This window comes from Lynx rufus, unplaced genomic scaffold (assembly GCF_022079265.1).
Source record: "Lynx rufus isolate CCGP_SWC_20201006 ecotype Redwood Valley unplaced genomic scaffold, mLynRuf1.p SCAF_8, whole genome shotgun sequence".
Classification (NCBI taxonomy): domain Eukaryota; kingdom Metazoa; phylum Chordata; class Mammalia; order Carnivora; family Felidae; genus Lynx; species Lynx rufus.
In genome coordinates, this window is record NW_025814896.1 from 24,132,284 (window position 1) to 24,149,926 (window position 17,643).

The following is a 17,643-nucleotide window of genomic DNA, read 5'->3' on the forward strand; positions in this document are numbered from 1 at the left end:
CGTTTCAATACGTGTAAATCTGCCTGATTATTTTAAATGGCTATATAGTATTTCCTAGTAGAATTATACCATAATTTTATTTACCCAGGCCTCAATTGATGAGCCTTTAGAGTTTTCTCACACCTTTCCTTTTATAACAAGGTTGCAATAAATGCTTTTGTACATGGGGGTATATACCTATGGGATCCAAATATGTGTGTGTTTCATTGTTGATAAACTTGTTAATTATATACCTAAGAGGTTTTATCAGCTTGCATCTGCAGTAACCAAGTATAAGAGTATCTTTATCTACACCGTCACCAACACAATGTGTAGATGTGTGTTTTTATGGACTGTGTTATTGAAGTCTTATAGGAAAATGCACCAATAATTATCACAAAATAAGTTCACCCTTGTCACTACCAACCACATCATGAAATGGAACATTATTGGCCCCCCGTACCTCCTTTACCAAATGGTACATTTTTTTTTTTAAGTTTATTAGAGAGTGCATGTGCGCAAGCCAGGGGATGCAGAGAGAGAAGGAGAAAGAAATCCAAGCAGGCTCCACACTGTCAGAACAGAGCTCAATATGGGGCTCCATCTCATGAACTGTGAGATAATGACCTGAGCCAAGATCAAGAATTAGATGCTCAACTGACTGAGCCACCCAGGTGCCCCTCAAATGGTACATTTCAAGTAAATTTTATATATTTGCTAAACAGATATGGGAAAAATGGTATTTCTTTAGTTTTTTAAAAAGCTTTATTTGGGGCGCCTGGGTGGCTCAGTCGGTTGAGTGGCCGACTTCGGCTCAGGTCATGATCTTGCGGTCCGTGAGTTCGAGCCCTGTGTCGGGCTCTGTGCTGACAGCTCAGAGCCTGGAGCCTGTTTCAGATTCTGTGTCTCCCTCCCTCTGACCCTCCCCCATTCATGCTCTGTCTCTCTCTGTCTCAAAAATAAACATTAAAAAAAAAAATTAAAAAAAAAAAGCTTTATTGAGATCGTTCATGCACCAATTCACCTATGTAAAGGGACACTTCAGTGGTTTTTAGTGTATTCACAGGTCTGTGCAACCATCACCACAGTCAATTTTAGGGCATTTTTATCACCCTAGAAAAACTCCATGATATGTTTTAGCTATCACTCCCCTACACACTTCTGTCATAGGCAACTTTTATTCTACTTTTTATCTCTATAGATAGCCCTATTCTGGACATTTCATCTTAATGGAATCATGTAATATGTGGTTTTCTTTTATCGACTTCTTTAACTCAGCTTAATGTTTTCAAGTTCATCCATGTTGTGGCCTATGTGAGTACTGCATTCTTTTTATGGCTGAAGAACATTCCATTGTATTCACATACCACATTTTGTATATCTGTCAATCGATGGATTTTGGGGTTTCTACCTTTTAGCTATTAGGAATAATGCTACTCTTAACATTTGTGTCCATTTTCTGTGTGGACATATGTTTTTATTAGGGTATATACCTGGAAGTGGGTTTGCTGAGGTGTATGGTAACTCTTAAGTTTAATGTCTTGAGGACCCTTTAGACTGTTTTCCAAAGCAGCTGCACCATTTTACACGCCCACCAATGTGTATGAAGGTTCTGATTTTTCCATATCCTTGTCAGCATTTGTTATTATCTGTGCTTTTGATTATAGCCATGCTACTGGGTATAGAGTGGTATCTCACTGTGGTTTTGGTGTGGATTTTCCAGATGGCTAATGACGTTGAACATCTTTTTATGTGCTTATAGGTCATCTGTACGTCTTCCTTGGAAAATCTCTATTTCCTTTTCTCATTTTTTAATTGGGTTGTCGTCTTATGCCTTCTAAGAGTATTTTATATATTCGCTTCATAGTTTTTAAAATTTGCATTTTTCCATGAGTGGGATTGAAGATCTTTTCATGTATTTATAAGTAATTCCTTTTCTGCCAGTTGTCTCTTAGTGTCTTTGCATCCTTTTCTATTTGGTTATTAGGCCTTTCTTCATTGATTTTCCATTTTAGTTTGGGCTGCTATAACAAACTCTCACAGACTGGGTAACTTATAAACAAAAGAAATCTATTTCTTGTAGTTCTTGGGGCTGGGAAGTCCATGGTCATGGCTTTGGCAAATTTGCTGCCTAGTGAAGGCCCTCTTCCACGTTGTAGACTGCCAGCCTCTCCTTGTCCTCATGTAGTGGGAGGGGCTAGGGATATCTCAGGAGACTTTTTTAGAAGGACATAATCTCATTCCTGAGAGCTCTGCCCTCCTTACCTAATCAGCTTTCATAGGCCCCACCTCCTAATGCTATTCCATTTGGCATTAGGATTTAACATACAAATTTTGGGAGGACACAAACATTTAGACTGTAACACTTTGTAAGTACTCAGTTTTTAAAGGTCCTTTGTTGGGAGACCTGCGTGGCTCAGTCGGTTAAGCATCCAACTTTGGCTGTTAGTGAGCCTTGGAGCCCCTCTGCTGTCAGTGCAGGGTCCACTTCGGATTCTCTGCCCCTCCCCTGCTCGTACACGTGTGCTCGCATGCTCTCTCTCCCTCTCTCTCTCTCTCTCTCTCTCTCTTTCTCTCCCTCTCAAAAATAAATAAATAAATAAATAAATAAATAAATAAATACGTTAAAAAAAAAAAGGGTCCTTTGTTATATGTGTTGGGTTTTTTCCCCAAGTTTTAAAATTAAATTTTGACTTTGTTTATGGTACTTTTAAATGGAGAGGGGTTTACTTTTTAGATACAGGAAGGATGTTCACCTTGTAAAAATGGGAGCTGTACATTTATGGTGTATACTCTGCTGGCTCATGTTATACTGCAATTTAAAATTTTTTTTCAACATTTATTTTTGAGAGAGCGAGACAGAGCGTGAGTGGGGGAGGGGCAGAGAGAGGAGGGGGACACAGAATCTGAAGCAGGCTCTAGGCTCTGAGCTGTCACCACAGAGCCTGATGTAGGGCTTGAACTCACGGACTGCAAGATCATGACCTGAGCCGAAGTCGGCCGCCCAACCAACTGAGCCACCCAGGCGTCCCTGTTACACTGCAATTTAAAAAATGTTTCCTTAAAGATGCCATTTTCCACAAAAGTAAAGATTGTTACACATTTGCATCCATAGCATCAGTCATAGTCTTTATTCCCTAAGTGTTGCTCAACATTGCCTCTCCTCAGCAGCTGTAGGGGTCCTGCAACAGTTACTTAATGACCAGCTCGAGGGATCCTTTACCTCTGAATTGTTCATCGAGGAATGTATTGTAATAAAAACCATTGTATTTATGGGAGGAAAAAAAAAATAATGTGGGTCTCTGGGGTCTCTAGCCTGATGTCTGTTTGAATCAAAGTTTTGTGATTTTGTGAGGTTTTGGTCTGCTTTGGGGAAGATTGGCTTCTCCAGGAATTTCGTCTGTTGATAAATAGGAGATTTTGTTCTGGTCCTTTTGCTCCCAACTTACCTTTAGTCGGGTGCATTTGTTCTTGTTGAACTCCCTTGTCATCTTGCTCCTGTTTCAGACAGAGCTCTTTATTTCTTCCTCTGCCAGTCACTAGCTATGCCCCAAAGTCACCCTTTCTTCAGTATGAATTGGAATAATTGGGCACGTTGGTGGTTAGACCACTCCTTTATCAACTTGACCCAACCCCTGACGTGGCAGTGAAAAGTGTATCCTAGAGTTTGTAAAGTCAGATGCGTACAGGGTCAAGTAGGTACCTTACTGGACTGAAGGAGCCTGAGTCATGATCTGTGTAAATTAAATGCCTGCAGGGAATGTGGAGAAGTGGAGGAGAGTATGTGCCCATTTTATGGGGAAATGACTCTTTCACCCCCATTGACTATTGTTGCCCTGGGGGTGTGTGGGAAATCAAGATTCTTATGTAAAATCTCCCAGCTTTTCAGTAGATGTGGACCAAATGAAATGTCTATAGGCCATAATCCATAGCTTGGCATTAAAGGACTTTTAATTTATTCATTGGCATAATCCATCTTCCACTTGAGCATCTTATAACTTTGGATGGTTTTGAGAAGTGGGGCATCTCTTTAGAAAACCATTTGTGGAGCATGCCTAAAACCTTAAAGATCATTAATCATTTTGCCTTGTTTACATTTCTTTCTGTAACTTTCTCATAAAGATGTAAGTCAAAATGAAATAAAGTTTGTATACAAAGATGCTTAGCGTAGTATCACATATAATAGTTAAAAGTACCCTCAGCAGGAGGGCAGTTTTTGTTTTCTCTAAGGTTGGTGGTGATATTATTGATTTTCTCTGTTACTTTCTTTTCTCTACTAAATTAATTTTTACTCTAATTCTTATTATTTCCTTTCTTCTGCATACTTTGGGTTTGTACCTCTTTCTCCAGTGTCTTAATGTGAAAGATAAGGCTATTGGTTTGAGATAATTCTTTTTTTTAGATATAGGCATTTACAACTATAAATTTCCATCTAAACACAGCTTTAGCTATATCATAAGTTTTACTGTATTCATTTATCTCAAAGTATTTTCTAATTTTTTTGACTCACATTTATGTGTTTTTTAATTTTCCACATTGGTGAATTTCCCAAATTTCTTTCTGGTATTTTTAATTTTATTTCGTTGTGATCAGATAATATGCTTTGTGTAATTTCAGTCCTTTCAATTTATTGAGGCTTGTTTTATGGTCTAATATGTGATTTATCCTGGAGAATATTCCATGTATGCTGAGTAGAATGTATGTGTATTCTATTGATAGGCAGAATGTTCTATAGATACCTGTTAGAGCTTGTTGGTTTATAATGTTCAAGTCTTCAGGGGTGCCTGGGTGGCCCAGTTGGTTTAGCCTCTAACTCTTAGTTTCGGCTCAGGTATGATCTCGTGGTTCTGTGAGTTTGAGCCCTGCACTGGGCTAGGCACTGATGGTGCAGAGCCTGCCTGGGATTCTCTCTCTCCCTCTCTCTCTGCCTCTCTATCTCTCAAAAACATAAAATAGTTAAATAATTTAAAAATAAAAATAAAATGAGAAAGCTGAGGCCATGGAGAGAATTACTTGCCCAAGTTGACATGGGGACTAGGTGGCTGAGCTGAGCTGTGACTAGAACCCAGGCTTCCTGACTCTTGGTACAGTGCTCATCCCTATGAGCCTCACTGCTTTCTGGGTGTGTTGGGAACAGATGTTTGGGCCATTAGTTATCATGGCAAAGATTGTTTTATAAGTTATGCTTGGAAATAATTATGAAGATTTTACCCAATCTTTTTTTCTTTTTCTTTCTTTTTTTTTTTTTAACTCTTTAAATTTTTATCTATAGCTCCTTGTAGAAATTCTTATGAGGCCTACAATCTCTATCCGGGGACAGAAACTGAAAAGTAAGTATACTTGCAAGCCATTGGCCCTCATTTCCCAGCCTGCTGATGTGATGTGGTTTTCAGGGGCTTCTCTTCTTTCACCTCCTAACTCAAAGAGTGTGGGTCTGCCTTCTATTATTCAGTGGCAGCATGTGCTCTCCTCCCCCAACTAGGCAGCTCTCTTTATCAGTTTTATACTCAGTAGAAATATAGATCTGGGGCTTTAAACGAAAAAGTGTGAAAACCACTGGGCTAAAAGAATTGCATCTTAGTAGATTCTGATAGTCTCTAGGCCCAACTTTTAGGTTTTCTCTGAAAACTCTTATTTCTCCTGTCTAGTTAATTGAGGGAATAAAGAATAACCTGGTAGGATCATTTGTTTTATATCGTTGTTGTTGTTGTTATAAAGGTGATATGTGCTCTTGGTAAAAAGTTCAGTCATTACCAGAAATGGTAAGGGTTAAAAAGTCAAAGGGTTTTGGTAGCTTATTTCTTAAGCTGGGTGATGGGTCTTATGGGTATTATTCTTTTATTCCTTTTTATAACTTCTGCATGTTACAAGTATTATTTTTAGGTATTCAGTATTTAATAAGGAGAAAAAAGTAAGAGCACTTTTCTTTGGCATTAAAAGCCAACAATCACAAAAATAAATACATACATATGTGCCAGAGATCACTTTTAACATTTGATGAATGCTTTTCTGCAAACCTCATATACACATGTTTTTAATTGAATTACTTTTATTTTATGTACAATGAACATTAAGGTAGGTATCCTAGATATCTGTGGGTAAGGTAGGTATCTTGGATGACCCACTCAAGGAAGTTCACTTAATCCAACTTAATGAACCCTATATCCTTCGCCTACTGACAGAAACACTGTGGCACATACTGAGGCCGTGTTTCCTGATCAGACCGTGGTGGTTTGAGCAGATGCGTCAAGAACGAGAACCCTGCTCAGACTTCCTCAGATGGTTCCAGTAGAGCTGCTGCTGACCCATCTTGCTCTCTCTGATGTGACAAGGCAAAAGGAAAAGTATCTTTTTTTAAATAAAAAAAAAAAAAATTCCCCCCTTAACTGGAACAAACCAGACTACATAAGGCCTTGTTAGTGCGTGCAGCAGTGGTTAAGAAGACTCATATTCATCTTTGATGTCTCAGCTTTGTACTCTATCTAAATTGGTTCTTTGGGTTCTCTATGCACTGATAATAAGTGGCATCTTGTAATTACTTTTTGGGGTACTCATTCTCTCTTGTACTAGATTTATAAGTTCCATTAGGGCTAGGATTTTTTTTCCCCCACTAAACACTGTGTATTCTTTATCTGCTCTAGAGTAGGTGCCGAATAAATATTTGATGAATGAGTGAATTCCAGTTCCTTTTGAAAATGAAAGGTCTAGAAATATTGAGATACACTGATCTGGTATTCCAGCCTGCTCTGAAGTCATGAGATAAACCAAAAAGCCCCAACAGGTTAAAAGGTAGTGATGAGGTATATGAGACATCTGCACTGTCTCAAGATTGTATCAGATAACTCTTCTGGTCAAGCTAGCTTGTCAGGGCCACGCATTGACATCTCAGAGGGAGACCTAGCATTTTAGAGTTTGTGGCAGCATAGGAATGAATGGAAACAGTTTTAAAAAATTTAATGCCAAAGAAAACACTTCGTTGATAGTTCATACTTAGTTTTATTCTCTCCAGGCTTTGGGGTCATGACAATTGTTTCCTTTTTATGGTATTCCCCTGTTCCTACTCACAGAGAAGTAGCTAGTTCTTTGTTGGAGTTAGTAGGTCAGGCAATAAAAGCCATTTCCCCAACAGAAATAACAAAAAAACAAAAACACACTTATAGTCTTTAGTAAAAATGATAACCTTTGTTTGCTGCTAGTAGAACTTTCAATGAAGACTTGTAACGCTCAGTCAGGAAGCTCATACTTGGGATTCTGGCAGGTCTGCTTTCGGAAATGTATCTTGAGGAACCGATGCAACACAAGCATAAAAAGGTTACACACATATATTAAATTGCTTATTTTTAGTCTATTTAAATAACAAAAATCCCTCCCCCCCATCCAAAACCCTGGATATACTCTAAGCAAACTACAGAGAGAACATGGCTATTAAGTAATGACACCACAGTAGATTGAAAACATGAAGGCTATGGAGCATAGGAAAAAAAGGGCTACTATCAACCAAAAATCCATATACTAATTGGCTTGTAGTTTCTGATGAGTATCATGAAAATCTTTGGTAAGCAAGGACCGGAAAGAGGTGTGCTAAAAGGAAAGTAATCATCTTGGAGGAGATTGTGAGGACCAGTTCTTGTGTTCAAAAAGTTTAATTCTGTTACAATATCTTTTCAATGAGGAAAATAACCAGTTATTTCCCTTTCACTTTCAGTAAGTGATGAAATGTCCAAGGACTGTTTGAGCATCCTGTATAATACCTGTGTCTGTGTAAGTATGCCTGCCCGTGGGGCCCCATTTATCTCCCCACCGCATCTGCAGTGCTTGAGAAGGGAAAGTTTGAGTGCGGGGGGTGGACATGAGAGCTATCCTCAGACATGGGGCAATTGGACTGACTTACATGGGCCTGAGAACCAGGACCAACAGGTGGGAATTACGGGAGGCAGAATTTCGTAGAAAGTGTTAAGAGCCAGGGCTACTGCAGCAGGTGGTGATCTCCTTTAGCCCTGGAGAGACTAAACAATCTCTCCAGAGACAGACTCTGTCCAAGCAGAGACTGAACAATCACTTACCAAGTGGATACATGCACTGGGTGAATGTATTCCTTTTAAGATTCCTTTTAATCCCTTTATTTCTGTTTCTTCATTTTCCTTGTTAGAAAACAAAACAGGAACCAGAAGCCTCACCAATATATTGAGCAGGACACTCTGTTTGGTCGACCCTGAGCAAGAAAGAAAGGTGGATAAAAGAAGCATTTTGGTAGAAAGGAAAAAGCCTAGCACTTAGTGCTAGATCATGATTTGGAGTTCTGGCTCATGGTTCAGTGCTTATTAATTTACCTCCCTGAGCTTTTAGTTTCTTATCAGGAGAGTGCAGTCAGTAATCTTACCAACATTGTAGGCTTGTTATGAGGACTAAGTGGGATGATAGATGTGAAAGCACCTTGTAAAGTAACATACATGTGGTAGTTTTTGTAAAACGCAGTATCCATCTTTTAGGAACTTCTGTGGTAAACTGTAAGCAGCATAATACATGGCAGAAATGAAACCAATGCCCCTGTAGAAGTGAAATCTGTGTGCTATGGAGATACAACAGAGCATTTAATTACATTTCATTTCTTGCCTCATTCCAAAAGAGGTTTTAGGAATCTTGTATAAAATCTCCCAAGATCATAAATCATAAATTTAGAAGTAGGTAAGGAAAAGGGTGGAACACGGTGAGGGTGTAACATGTATCCAGGAATTGGGCTGACTATAAAATCATTGGTGTTGTGGATGGGACATAAATTTGGGTTTAAGCTTCTTATCAACCAACACAATTAGAGAAATAAGTTTCAACACTTATGCAGTTCAGCATCTGTAACTGTGCCATGCAACAGAAATACAGCGTGAACCACTTAGATTATTTTAAATTTCCTTATAGCCACATTTTTTTTAGAAAGAAAAGAAGTAGGAAGAAATCGTGAAGTTAATTTTAATAATATATTTTATTTAGCATAGTATATCAAGATTATTCCAATATGTCAGGGCGCCTGGGTGTCTCAGTCAGTTGAGCATCTGATTCTTGATTTCAGCTCAGGTCATAATCCTGGGGTCAAGGGATCGAGCCCCATTTTGGGCTCAATGATGAGTGTAGAGTTGTTTGAGATTCTCTCTCTCTCTCTCTCTCTCTCTCTCTCTCCCTCTCCCTCTCCCTCTCTCCTTCTTTCTCCCTGTCTCCTCCCATCTCCCTCTGCCCCTTTTCCCTGCTTGCGTGCTCTCTCTAAAAAAAAAAAAAAAAAAGACTAAGATTGTTCCAACATGTAAACAGTTGTAAGTAATTATTAATAAGATATTTCTTTTTTCGTACTAAGCTTTCAAAACTCAGTGTGTGTTTTACACTTGGAGCACCATGTTTCAAGTGCTCAGTAGCCACATGTAGCTAGTGGACAGAGAGGCACAGACAGACCTAGAAGATAAAAGGAAACTAATTGTTCAGCTAACATACAACTATTCTTGCAACTGAGGTCAGTAAGAACTTGTCCTTATTTTAAAAGATGATGTATGTATGATGACCCCCTCTTGGGCAACTTCCATGTGGTCATTAGTTTTATGAGGCTTTTGTTAATGACACCTAATGTTAATCAGTGATACTCCAGCAAAACACAGTTCAGTTTAAAAAAAAAAAAAAAAAGGAAAGGAGGAAACAAAAATGTGAAGAACATAGTATGATATGGTCCAACTCAGTTGATCTGGCTTAATTCCAGGGATTAGGCAGAAATGAAGAAATGTCTGGAGGTGCCTGTTTTGGGGTGGGGACGGTGCAGATTTTGGCTAATCTGGAGTAAGGACGTCATGCCTGAAGACATTGACATTCACTCCTTAAAATGTACTGCTGGCCAAATAAAACTTGGGCTACTGGGTGCTAGTGTGTAGCTCCTCATTGAGTTACTAGGTAGGTATTAGGTCAGAACATATGGTGAACCTACCATGGAGAAACCCATCCTCTCAAAAAGCATTTGCACACGTTTTGTATATGGTTATAGGGATTTAAGTCCTCTGCCAAGAATTCCTCAGGGAGCTTGAAGTTGCTTTTCCAGTTTCCAGAAGGGGGTACCTTGCTTTTCAGGTTTTAAGATTATAACCTATCCTGCCTTTTCTCTCCTTCTCCCTTGTGATAGACGGAAGGAGTTACAAAGCGTTTGGCAGAAAAGAATGACTTTGTGATCTTCCTGTTTACGTTGATGACGAGTAAGAAAACATTCTTACAAACAGCAACCCTCATTGAAGATATTTTGGGTGTTAAAAAGGTGAGCTATGTTCTCCAGCAGGTGGATGACCAGATGGTGGAGGGTGTCTTCGATAATTGGATTCTCAAGACTGATGTACAGAGCTCTTTTAAAAGAAAAATTCATCCATATTCCTCATGTTAACTTTTTTTTTTTTTTTTTACTTAAATATATTTAGGTACAAAAGTAGGTTATATTTCTTCTTCTAATGGGTTTTAAGTGACAGTAAAACCTAAGTCAGTATATAAATTGAAATCAAACTAATGATAAAACTCAAAAGTTCAGATTGCCTTTAATGTGATGGCTAATGTTACTTTGCTGAAATCAAATTGCCCTTTGCTAATTATTATGATGCAGGATCTTTTTGGCATACTTACACTGCTGTATGCTATGGGATAACTCCATTTTCCTACCACTTTTCTATATTTGAATGCTGTGAAACCTTCATTCATCAGGATATGTTTCCCTGGATGGTGATGTTTGGCTTAGACTTACTAAGTTCACTTCTGTTTAATCTCATTAGTCTTAAACAGTTAAAATTTGATACCAACATAGGAGACACAAATGTGAGCACTGAAAGCCTGCCACTTGGTCATAAGATGGACATTCAAAAGATCCTGAATATACTTAAAAAAAAAAAAAAAGAAAGAAAGAAATCCCACACACAGGGGCGCCTGGGTTGGTTGGTTAAGCGTCTGATTCAGCTCAGGTCATGATCTCACAGTTAGTGAGCTGTCGTGCTGACAAGCTCAGAGCCTAGAGCCTGCTTCAGATTCTGTCTCTCTCGCTCTCTGCCCCTCCCCCACTCATGTTCATTCTCTCTCTCTGTCTCTCAAATAAACATTAACATTTTTTTTTAATTTTTTTTTTTTTTAAAAACACACAAAGGGGCACCTGACTGGCTCAGTTGGTGGAACATACAACTCTTGATCTCTGGGTCGTGAGTATAAGCCCCATGTTGGATGTAGAGCCTACTTAAAAAAATTTTTTTAAAAGAGGAGCTGTGATGAAAATGAAACACTAAATTAAAAAATATCATAAAAAACTTAGAACCCAAAAAACACACCATCTGTTAGATATCTGTTAGATAGTCAGTGTATTAGATATTTGTGTAATGCTTGTGAAGACATGGAGCTTACTTCCCTAGTCCTTATTCCATGCTTCCATGTTGGTTGCAGTGGGAAGATTTCTTCCTCTTACTACTGAGGAGGCAGGAATTGCCTCTTAGAGTTGCTCTTGCAGAGAAAAGGCTACCCACGTGCTTTGCGGTTACCCTAGCTTTCGTTTCTGTCTTTCTGCTGCATTTTCCCCAGGCCTTGCTTGTCATCGTGCAGGCAGAAGATGCACAAGTGGCCCATTGTCTGTAGGAACACACTGGAGATGTGTGCAGGTCCCAGACCCTTTGTGTTCTTTGATAAAAAGTCTTTGTCATTTCTCCAATAATTGTATGCTCCAGCCAGTGTGTGAAAGGGGGCTTCAAGGGTGGAAACACTAGACTCCTTCGCAGTTTCAGCATGGGAGCCTAGGATTGCTCCTTCATAACTTTTCCTGCTTGCCTGTCATGCCCTGTCACACTCATATTTTTGTGTGTTGCTAAAAATAGTGATGAGTTCTGCTAGACATTGTTACCTTGGTGCAGTCTGAAAGGGGGATAGGCACCGTAAAGAAAGTGGGAACCCAAGCCACAGACTGGGAAAAGATATATGTAACCCATGTAACTAACAAATTGGTATTCAGAATTTATCAAGAATTCTTACAAATCAGCAAGAAAAAGACAACCTAGTTAAAAAAAGGGGCGGGGGGAGGCAGTGATGTAAGCAAGCATTTCACAGAAGAGAATCTATAAATAAAAGAAGATACTTCATTAATAATGAGGGAAATGCAAATTAAGGCCACCATGAGAGCACAAATGTTGGTGAGAATGTATATCATTGGAAATACTTATATACTGCTGATATCTTTTTGTTCCTGCAGAATATATTTATCTTCTTTTCTAGTTGAACATGTGCATACCTCGTGATCTAGCACCTAGGGAAGCACTACCCTGAGGGCCGAGGCATCATTCTTGTGCCTGGGTCACCTGTAACCTATTCCCAGGCATGCTTGTGGATAAACTCCATCCCAGACAGACCAGTAATTCTTAGAAATGAAAACACTACATCAAAGCCAAGAGATTGTGAAATCAAGCCACTGGGTCTGTCAGCTAAATAGAAAAGATTAAAGTGTATCATGTAAGGGTTATTATTTAAGTTTTTGTCACGTATTTATACATTCACCTATGTATGTTTTATTGGGTTGTGATGGAAACTTTTTCTTATTCTTGGACATTATCAGAATGGTTTGGAAGCCAGAAATACTTCTGTACATGTGCATCAAGAAACACATAAGAATGTTTATAGCATTGTTTCAGGGTCAAAAAACTGAAACCAAGTCTGTGATCCATCAGCAGTAGAATGGATAAATTTTCTCAATCCACACAATGGAATATTATAAAGTAGTGGAAGTGAATAAATTGTTGATATAGGCAACAACATAGCTAACTCATAGAAAGTACTGATAGAAGTCAGTTACAGAAGACTGTATGTAGTGTATCATTTTTATAAAGCTCTGAAATAAGCAAACTCAACTCATACACAAAGCTTTTTTTATCTTAACAGCAAAGCAAAAATAAAATTCAGGTTTGTGGTTACCTCTGGCAGAGAAGCAGGAAGATGTGATAGGAAAGGCACACACAGCTATTCACTTGATTATGCTTCGTAACATATGTTGTATGTATTAAATTTTAAAATTAAAATATAACACAAGGAAGTGGGCTTGGAGGGTGGTAGGACCTAGTTTATGACCCATCACAGAGCTAGAGGAACAGGGCTGAAAGTTACAGTTACCAATAATAACAATGGCTCCCTTTTGTTGTGTACTGGGGAAGGAGAAGGCAAAGGTGGAAGAGGCTGCCCCCAGGTAGCTCCTCCACAGCGAACTCCAGGCCTTCATTCCCAGAAGTAAGAGTGGAACTCATGAGGGCTTCTAGGAATCATTCACCTGTTCAGTACACATTTACTGAGACCCTCACCACCAAGTCTTATGTGTTGAGGCTCTGGACAGCCTCAAGGCAGCGTAAGTTTATGTGGAAAATAGATAATTACAAGATCATAGGATATGTGCAGTGATTGAGAAATATCCAGTTCAGTGGAAGTGAATCAGTGAGATGAAGGGCAGTAGGTATTTTCTGAGGAATATAAGGATGTTTCAGAAGAAGAGAAGCTCATACAACATGCAACATTTGCAGATTGTAGAGAAGAATAAAAAAAAAAGAAAAACTAAAATAACAAAGCATTTCATAAAATTCAGTATTCATTTATGATAGAAGTTAGGAATAGAAGGAAAATTCCTTAACTTGATACAGGATATCAGTTAACTTACCGCAAACATAAAACTTAATGTTGAAACTTTGGAAATACTCCTGTTAAAGTCAAAAAGACAAGAATGCCTGCTATTACTTACTCTAGATAATTGGTTACTTGTGCAAGCACACAAGGAGACACCTATAGGAATATTCATGGCAGCATTGTTTAATAGTGAAAAATTATAGCCTACCTAAGCACACACACACACACACACACACATACACACACATATATGTGTATATAGAAGATTTGGTATGTACTAATACAGGATAACATCTCCAAGATGTATTACTGTTAAAGAGGAAAATGCAGAGCTATGTGTATAGTATGAGTGTGTGTGTGTGTGTGTGTACGGACACACACACACACACACACACACACACACACACTGGTTAAATACACTGGAGTAAAAGAGTGAAAAAATGAATGAATTAGAGCTACTTGTATCTGTGTAATTTAATCCTAGTGTTGAGAGGCACCTGGCTGGCCCAATCAGTAGAGCATGCGACTCTTGATCTTGGGATTGTGAGTTCAAGCCCCATATTGGGCCAGAGCCTACTTAAAAATAAATAAAAGTTGAAAAAGTACTAACTTTCTGTTGTCAGAAGTGGCATAAATAAAAAAAAAAAAATCCCAGTGTTAACTAACAGTAAGGTGTCATATATAATTCACACTGTACATGCAAAACAATACATTGTTGGTTTTAAAAACAAAACAATGTTTTTAAATTTTTTGATTTATTTTTTATTGAAGTATAGTTGACATGCAATATAATACTAGTTTCAGGTATACAACCTAGTGATTCAGTGATTTTATACATTAAGCTATACTCGCCACTGTGTATAGTCACCATCTGTCACCATGCAATGTTACTGTAATATTATTGACTATATTCCCCATGCTGTACTTTTCATCCCTACAACTTATTTCTTTTATACCTGGAAGTTTGTACCTCTTAATCCCCTTGACTTATTTTGCCCATCCCCCCCAATAATCGCCTCTCCTGGCAACCACCAGTTCTCTGTATTTATGAGTCTTTTTCTGTTTTGTTTATTCATTTGTTTTGTTTTGTAGACTCCTATACAAGTGAAATCAAATGGTATTTGTCTTTCTCTGACTTATTTCACTTAGCATTATATCCTTTTGGTCTCTCCGTGTTGTTGTAAATGGCAAGATCTCATCCTTCTTTATGGCTGAATAATACTCCATTGTCCATGTATACCATGTCTTCTTTATCCATTCATCTGTTGATGAACACTTGGGTTGCTTCTCTATCTTGACTATTGTAAATAATGCTTCAATAACTATAGGGGTGCATATATTTTTTTCAAATTACTGTTTTTGTTTTCTTTGGGTAAATACCCAGTGGTGAAATTACTGGATCATTGATATTTCTGTTTTTGATTTTTTTTTTTTTTTTTGAGGAAACTCCATACTGTTTTCCGTAATGGCTGTACCAGTTTACATTCCTACCAACAGTGTACCATCCTCCTTTTTTTCCACATCCTCTCTAACACTTGTTATTTCCTGCCTTTTTAATATTAGCCATTCTGACAGATATGAGGTGATATCTCATTGTGGTTTTGATTTTCATTTCCCTCCTGAAATCTTTTCATGTGTCTGTTGACCTTCTGTATGTCTTCTTTGGAAAAATGTCTATTTAGATTCTCTGCCCATTTTTTTAATCAGATCATTTCTTATGTTGCATTGTGTAAGTTCTTTATTTTTTGGATATTAACCCCTCATCAGATACATCATTTACAAATATCTTCAACAGTAGGTTGCTGTTTCTTTTGTTGGTGGTTTCCTTCACTTTAATACCATATATTTTTATGGAAATATAAGTATAAGAACATGTGTGGGAATAATAAACAGTTCAAAATAAAGGTTCCCTCTGGCAGGAGATATGGGAACACAACTGGTTAGGAATATTTTATTTCTTCTTTCTTAAAAAGAAAACATCTGTAGCAAGAATGGCAATTTATGAATGATAAAACTTGAGCGGTAGGCATTTGCTTTGCTTTGCTTTTCTAAATAGACAAAATGAGCCACATGAACAAAGAATAAGAACAATGGTTTTCAAAGGGTTTAATCCTCAGACCAATCCTATAAGGTATGTTAGTCCCATTTGACAGTTGAGCACACAGAGACTTAGAGAGGTTCCATAATTTACCTGTGTTTGCACAGCTGCAGTTTGCAGAGCTGGGATTTAACCTAAGTAAGTGGTCTAGCTGCCAAGCCCCATTCTTTGGGGAATGCAAACAAGGGGCACATCCAGTGTCAAATGAACTGAGCATGGGGATTGTTTTATTTGTGTTTCCTGTAGGAAATGATCCGACTAGATGAAGTCCCCAATCTGAGTTCTTTAGTATCCAATTTTGATCAGCAGCAGCTTGCTAATTTCTGCCGGATTCTGGCTGTCACCATTTCAGAGATGGATACAGGGAATGATGACAAGCATACACTACTTGCCAAAAATGCTCAGCAGAAGAAGAGCTTGAGCTTAGGACCTTCCGCAGCTGAAATCAACCAAGGTAAAATCTCTCAAAGTTTTCGGAGTTTTGAAATTATGGCTCTGAGACCCCTTTGTAAATTATCTGCTCTTTCAATATCTCCAGAGATTGATCCATGTGAGGGCTCATAGGGTCCACTTAGAGTATGTGAATTTTGTATGTGTTCATTATTATAGGGGCCAAGTTTGTAACCTTTATTAGATTTTTTAATGGATTCAGAACATCAAAAAAGTAAGATCCATTGTTTATCAGAATTACAAATACACGTACCTTTTGATCCACTAAGCCTCATCTGGGCCTTTATCCTGTAGGTATATAGGCAATGACGTATATTCAAGGTCATTCATTGCAACATTGTAATAACAAAAGACCAGAACAACTTAAATGTTTTATTGATAAGAAACTAAATTTCCGGAACATTTATATAATGGAAAATTGTATAGCTTTTAAGAAAAAAGAATGAAGAAGATTTAGTATGTACTAATACAGGATAACATCTCCAAGATGTATTACTGTTAAAGAGGAAAATGCAGAGCTATGTGTATAGTATGATACTTTTTGTAGTAAAGCAGAGATGGGGAGAATAAGATCAGATGTATTTGTTTGCTCATATACAGTATGCATAAACTGAAAGCACACACAAGAAACTAAAAATGGTTACCTGTTGGGGGTGGCTGGAAACAAGGTAGATGACAGCAGTGGAAGTAGGACTTCTGAATGTATTATTTTATGTATTATTTGATTTTAGAACCACATGAATATGCTAATGATTTCCCCACCTGTTGCTTTTTGTTAGCAAGAGAACTTTTTTCTGTTTCTATCCTGGTCTAAGCAGATTTGGAGAAATTGGGCATATATCTGTTTTGGTTATAAGAGTATAGATGATCCATATTTGAACTAAATTATTTATGTGTCTTAAAAGCTAGTTCTTGAACACTAACAGACTGAAAAATCAGTCTGCCTTAGTGTTAACCGAATAACCAATTAAAAAGCAGTAGTAGAGAGGGTGCCTGGGTGGCTCAGTTGGTTAAGTGTCCGACTTCGGCTCAGTCATGATCTCATGGTTTGTGGGTTTGAGTCCCACATCGGGCTCTGTGCTGACAGCTCAGAGCCTGGAGCCTGCTTCAGATTCTGTGTCTCCCTCTCTCTCTGCCCTTCCTGCACTCATACTCTGTCTGTCTGTCTCTCTCTAAAAAATAAATAAACATTAAAAAAAAAAAAAAACAGTAGTAGAAAGCCATGATCATCCCACAGTAGCCCTGAGGATGCTTTGAAAACAGTACTTTGTTTCTGAAGTCCAGTTGACTGGATGTGTGGGTTCCCAGGCCTAGCTCTGCAGAATTGCTAAGTGCTACATAGCAATCTCCCTTCTAAGTACTAAATATGAGTCCTTCATTAACTCTGTTAGCATTCTAGTTTTAGTTATGAACACCACATAGTCATGACTGTATTTCTAGGTTGTTAGGGAATATAATTATACGTGTTTTAG

The 17,643-nt window shown here is 38.1% G+C and overlaps 1 protein-coding gene and 1 pseudogene across 3 annotated transcripts in view; one reads left to right on the forward strand and one right to left on the reverse strand.

The window, feature by feature from the left end:
- TRPC4AP (transient receptor potential cation channel subfamily C member 4 associated protein) overlaps positions 1-17,643 on the forward strand; it is a 69,713-nt gene that overhangs the window by 17,768 nt on the left and 34,302 nt on the right. For 2 of the 3 annotated variants that reach the window (XM_047069797.1, XM_047069798.1), the window contains exons 4-7: positions 5,252-5,309; positions 7,685-7,740; positions 10,130-10,258; positions 15,968-16,175. In XM_047069797.1, coding sequence (XP_046925753.1) covers positions 5,252-5,309; positions 7,685-7,740; positions 10,130-10,258; positions 15,968-16,175 — 451 coding nt within the window. The remainder of the gene's footprint in view (positions 1-5,251; positions 5,310-7,684; positions 7,741-10,129; positions 10,259-15,967; positions 16,176-17,643) is intronic. The other variant, XM_047069799.1, reaches the window with a different exon arrangement.
- On the reverse strand, positions 6,119-6,288 carry LOC124504339 (40S ribosomal protein S29-like; annotated as a pseudogene).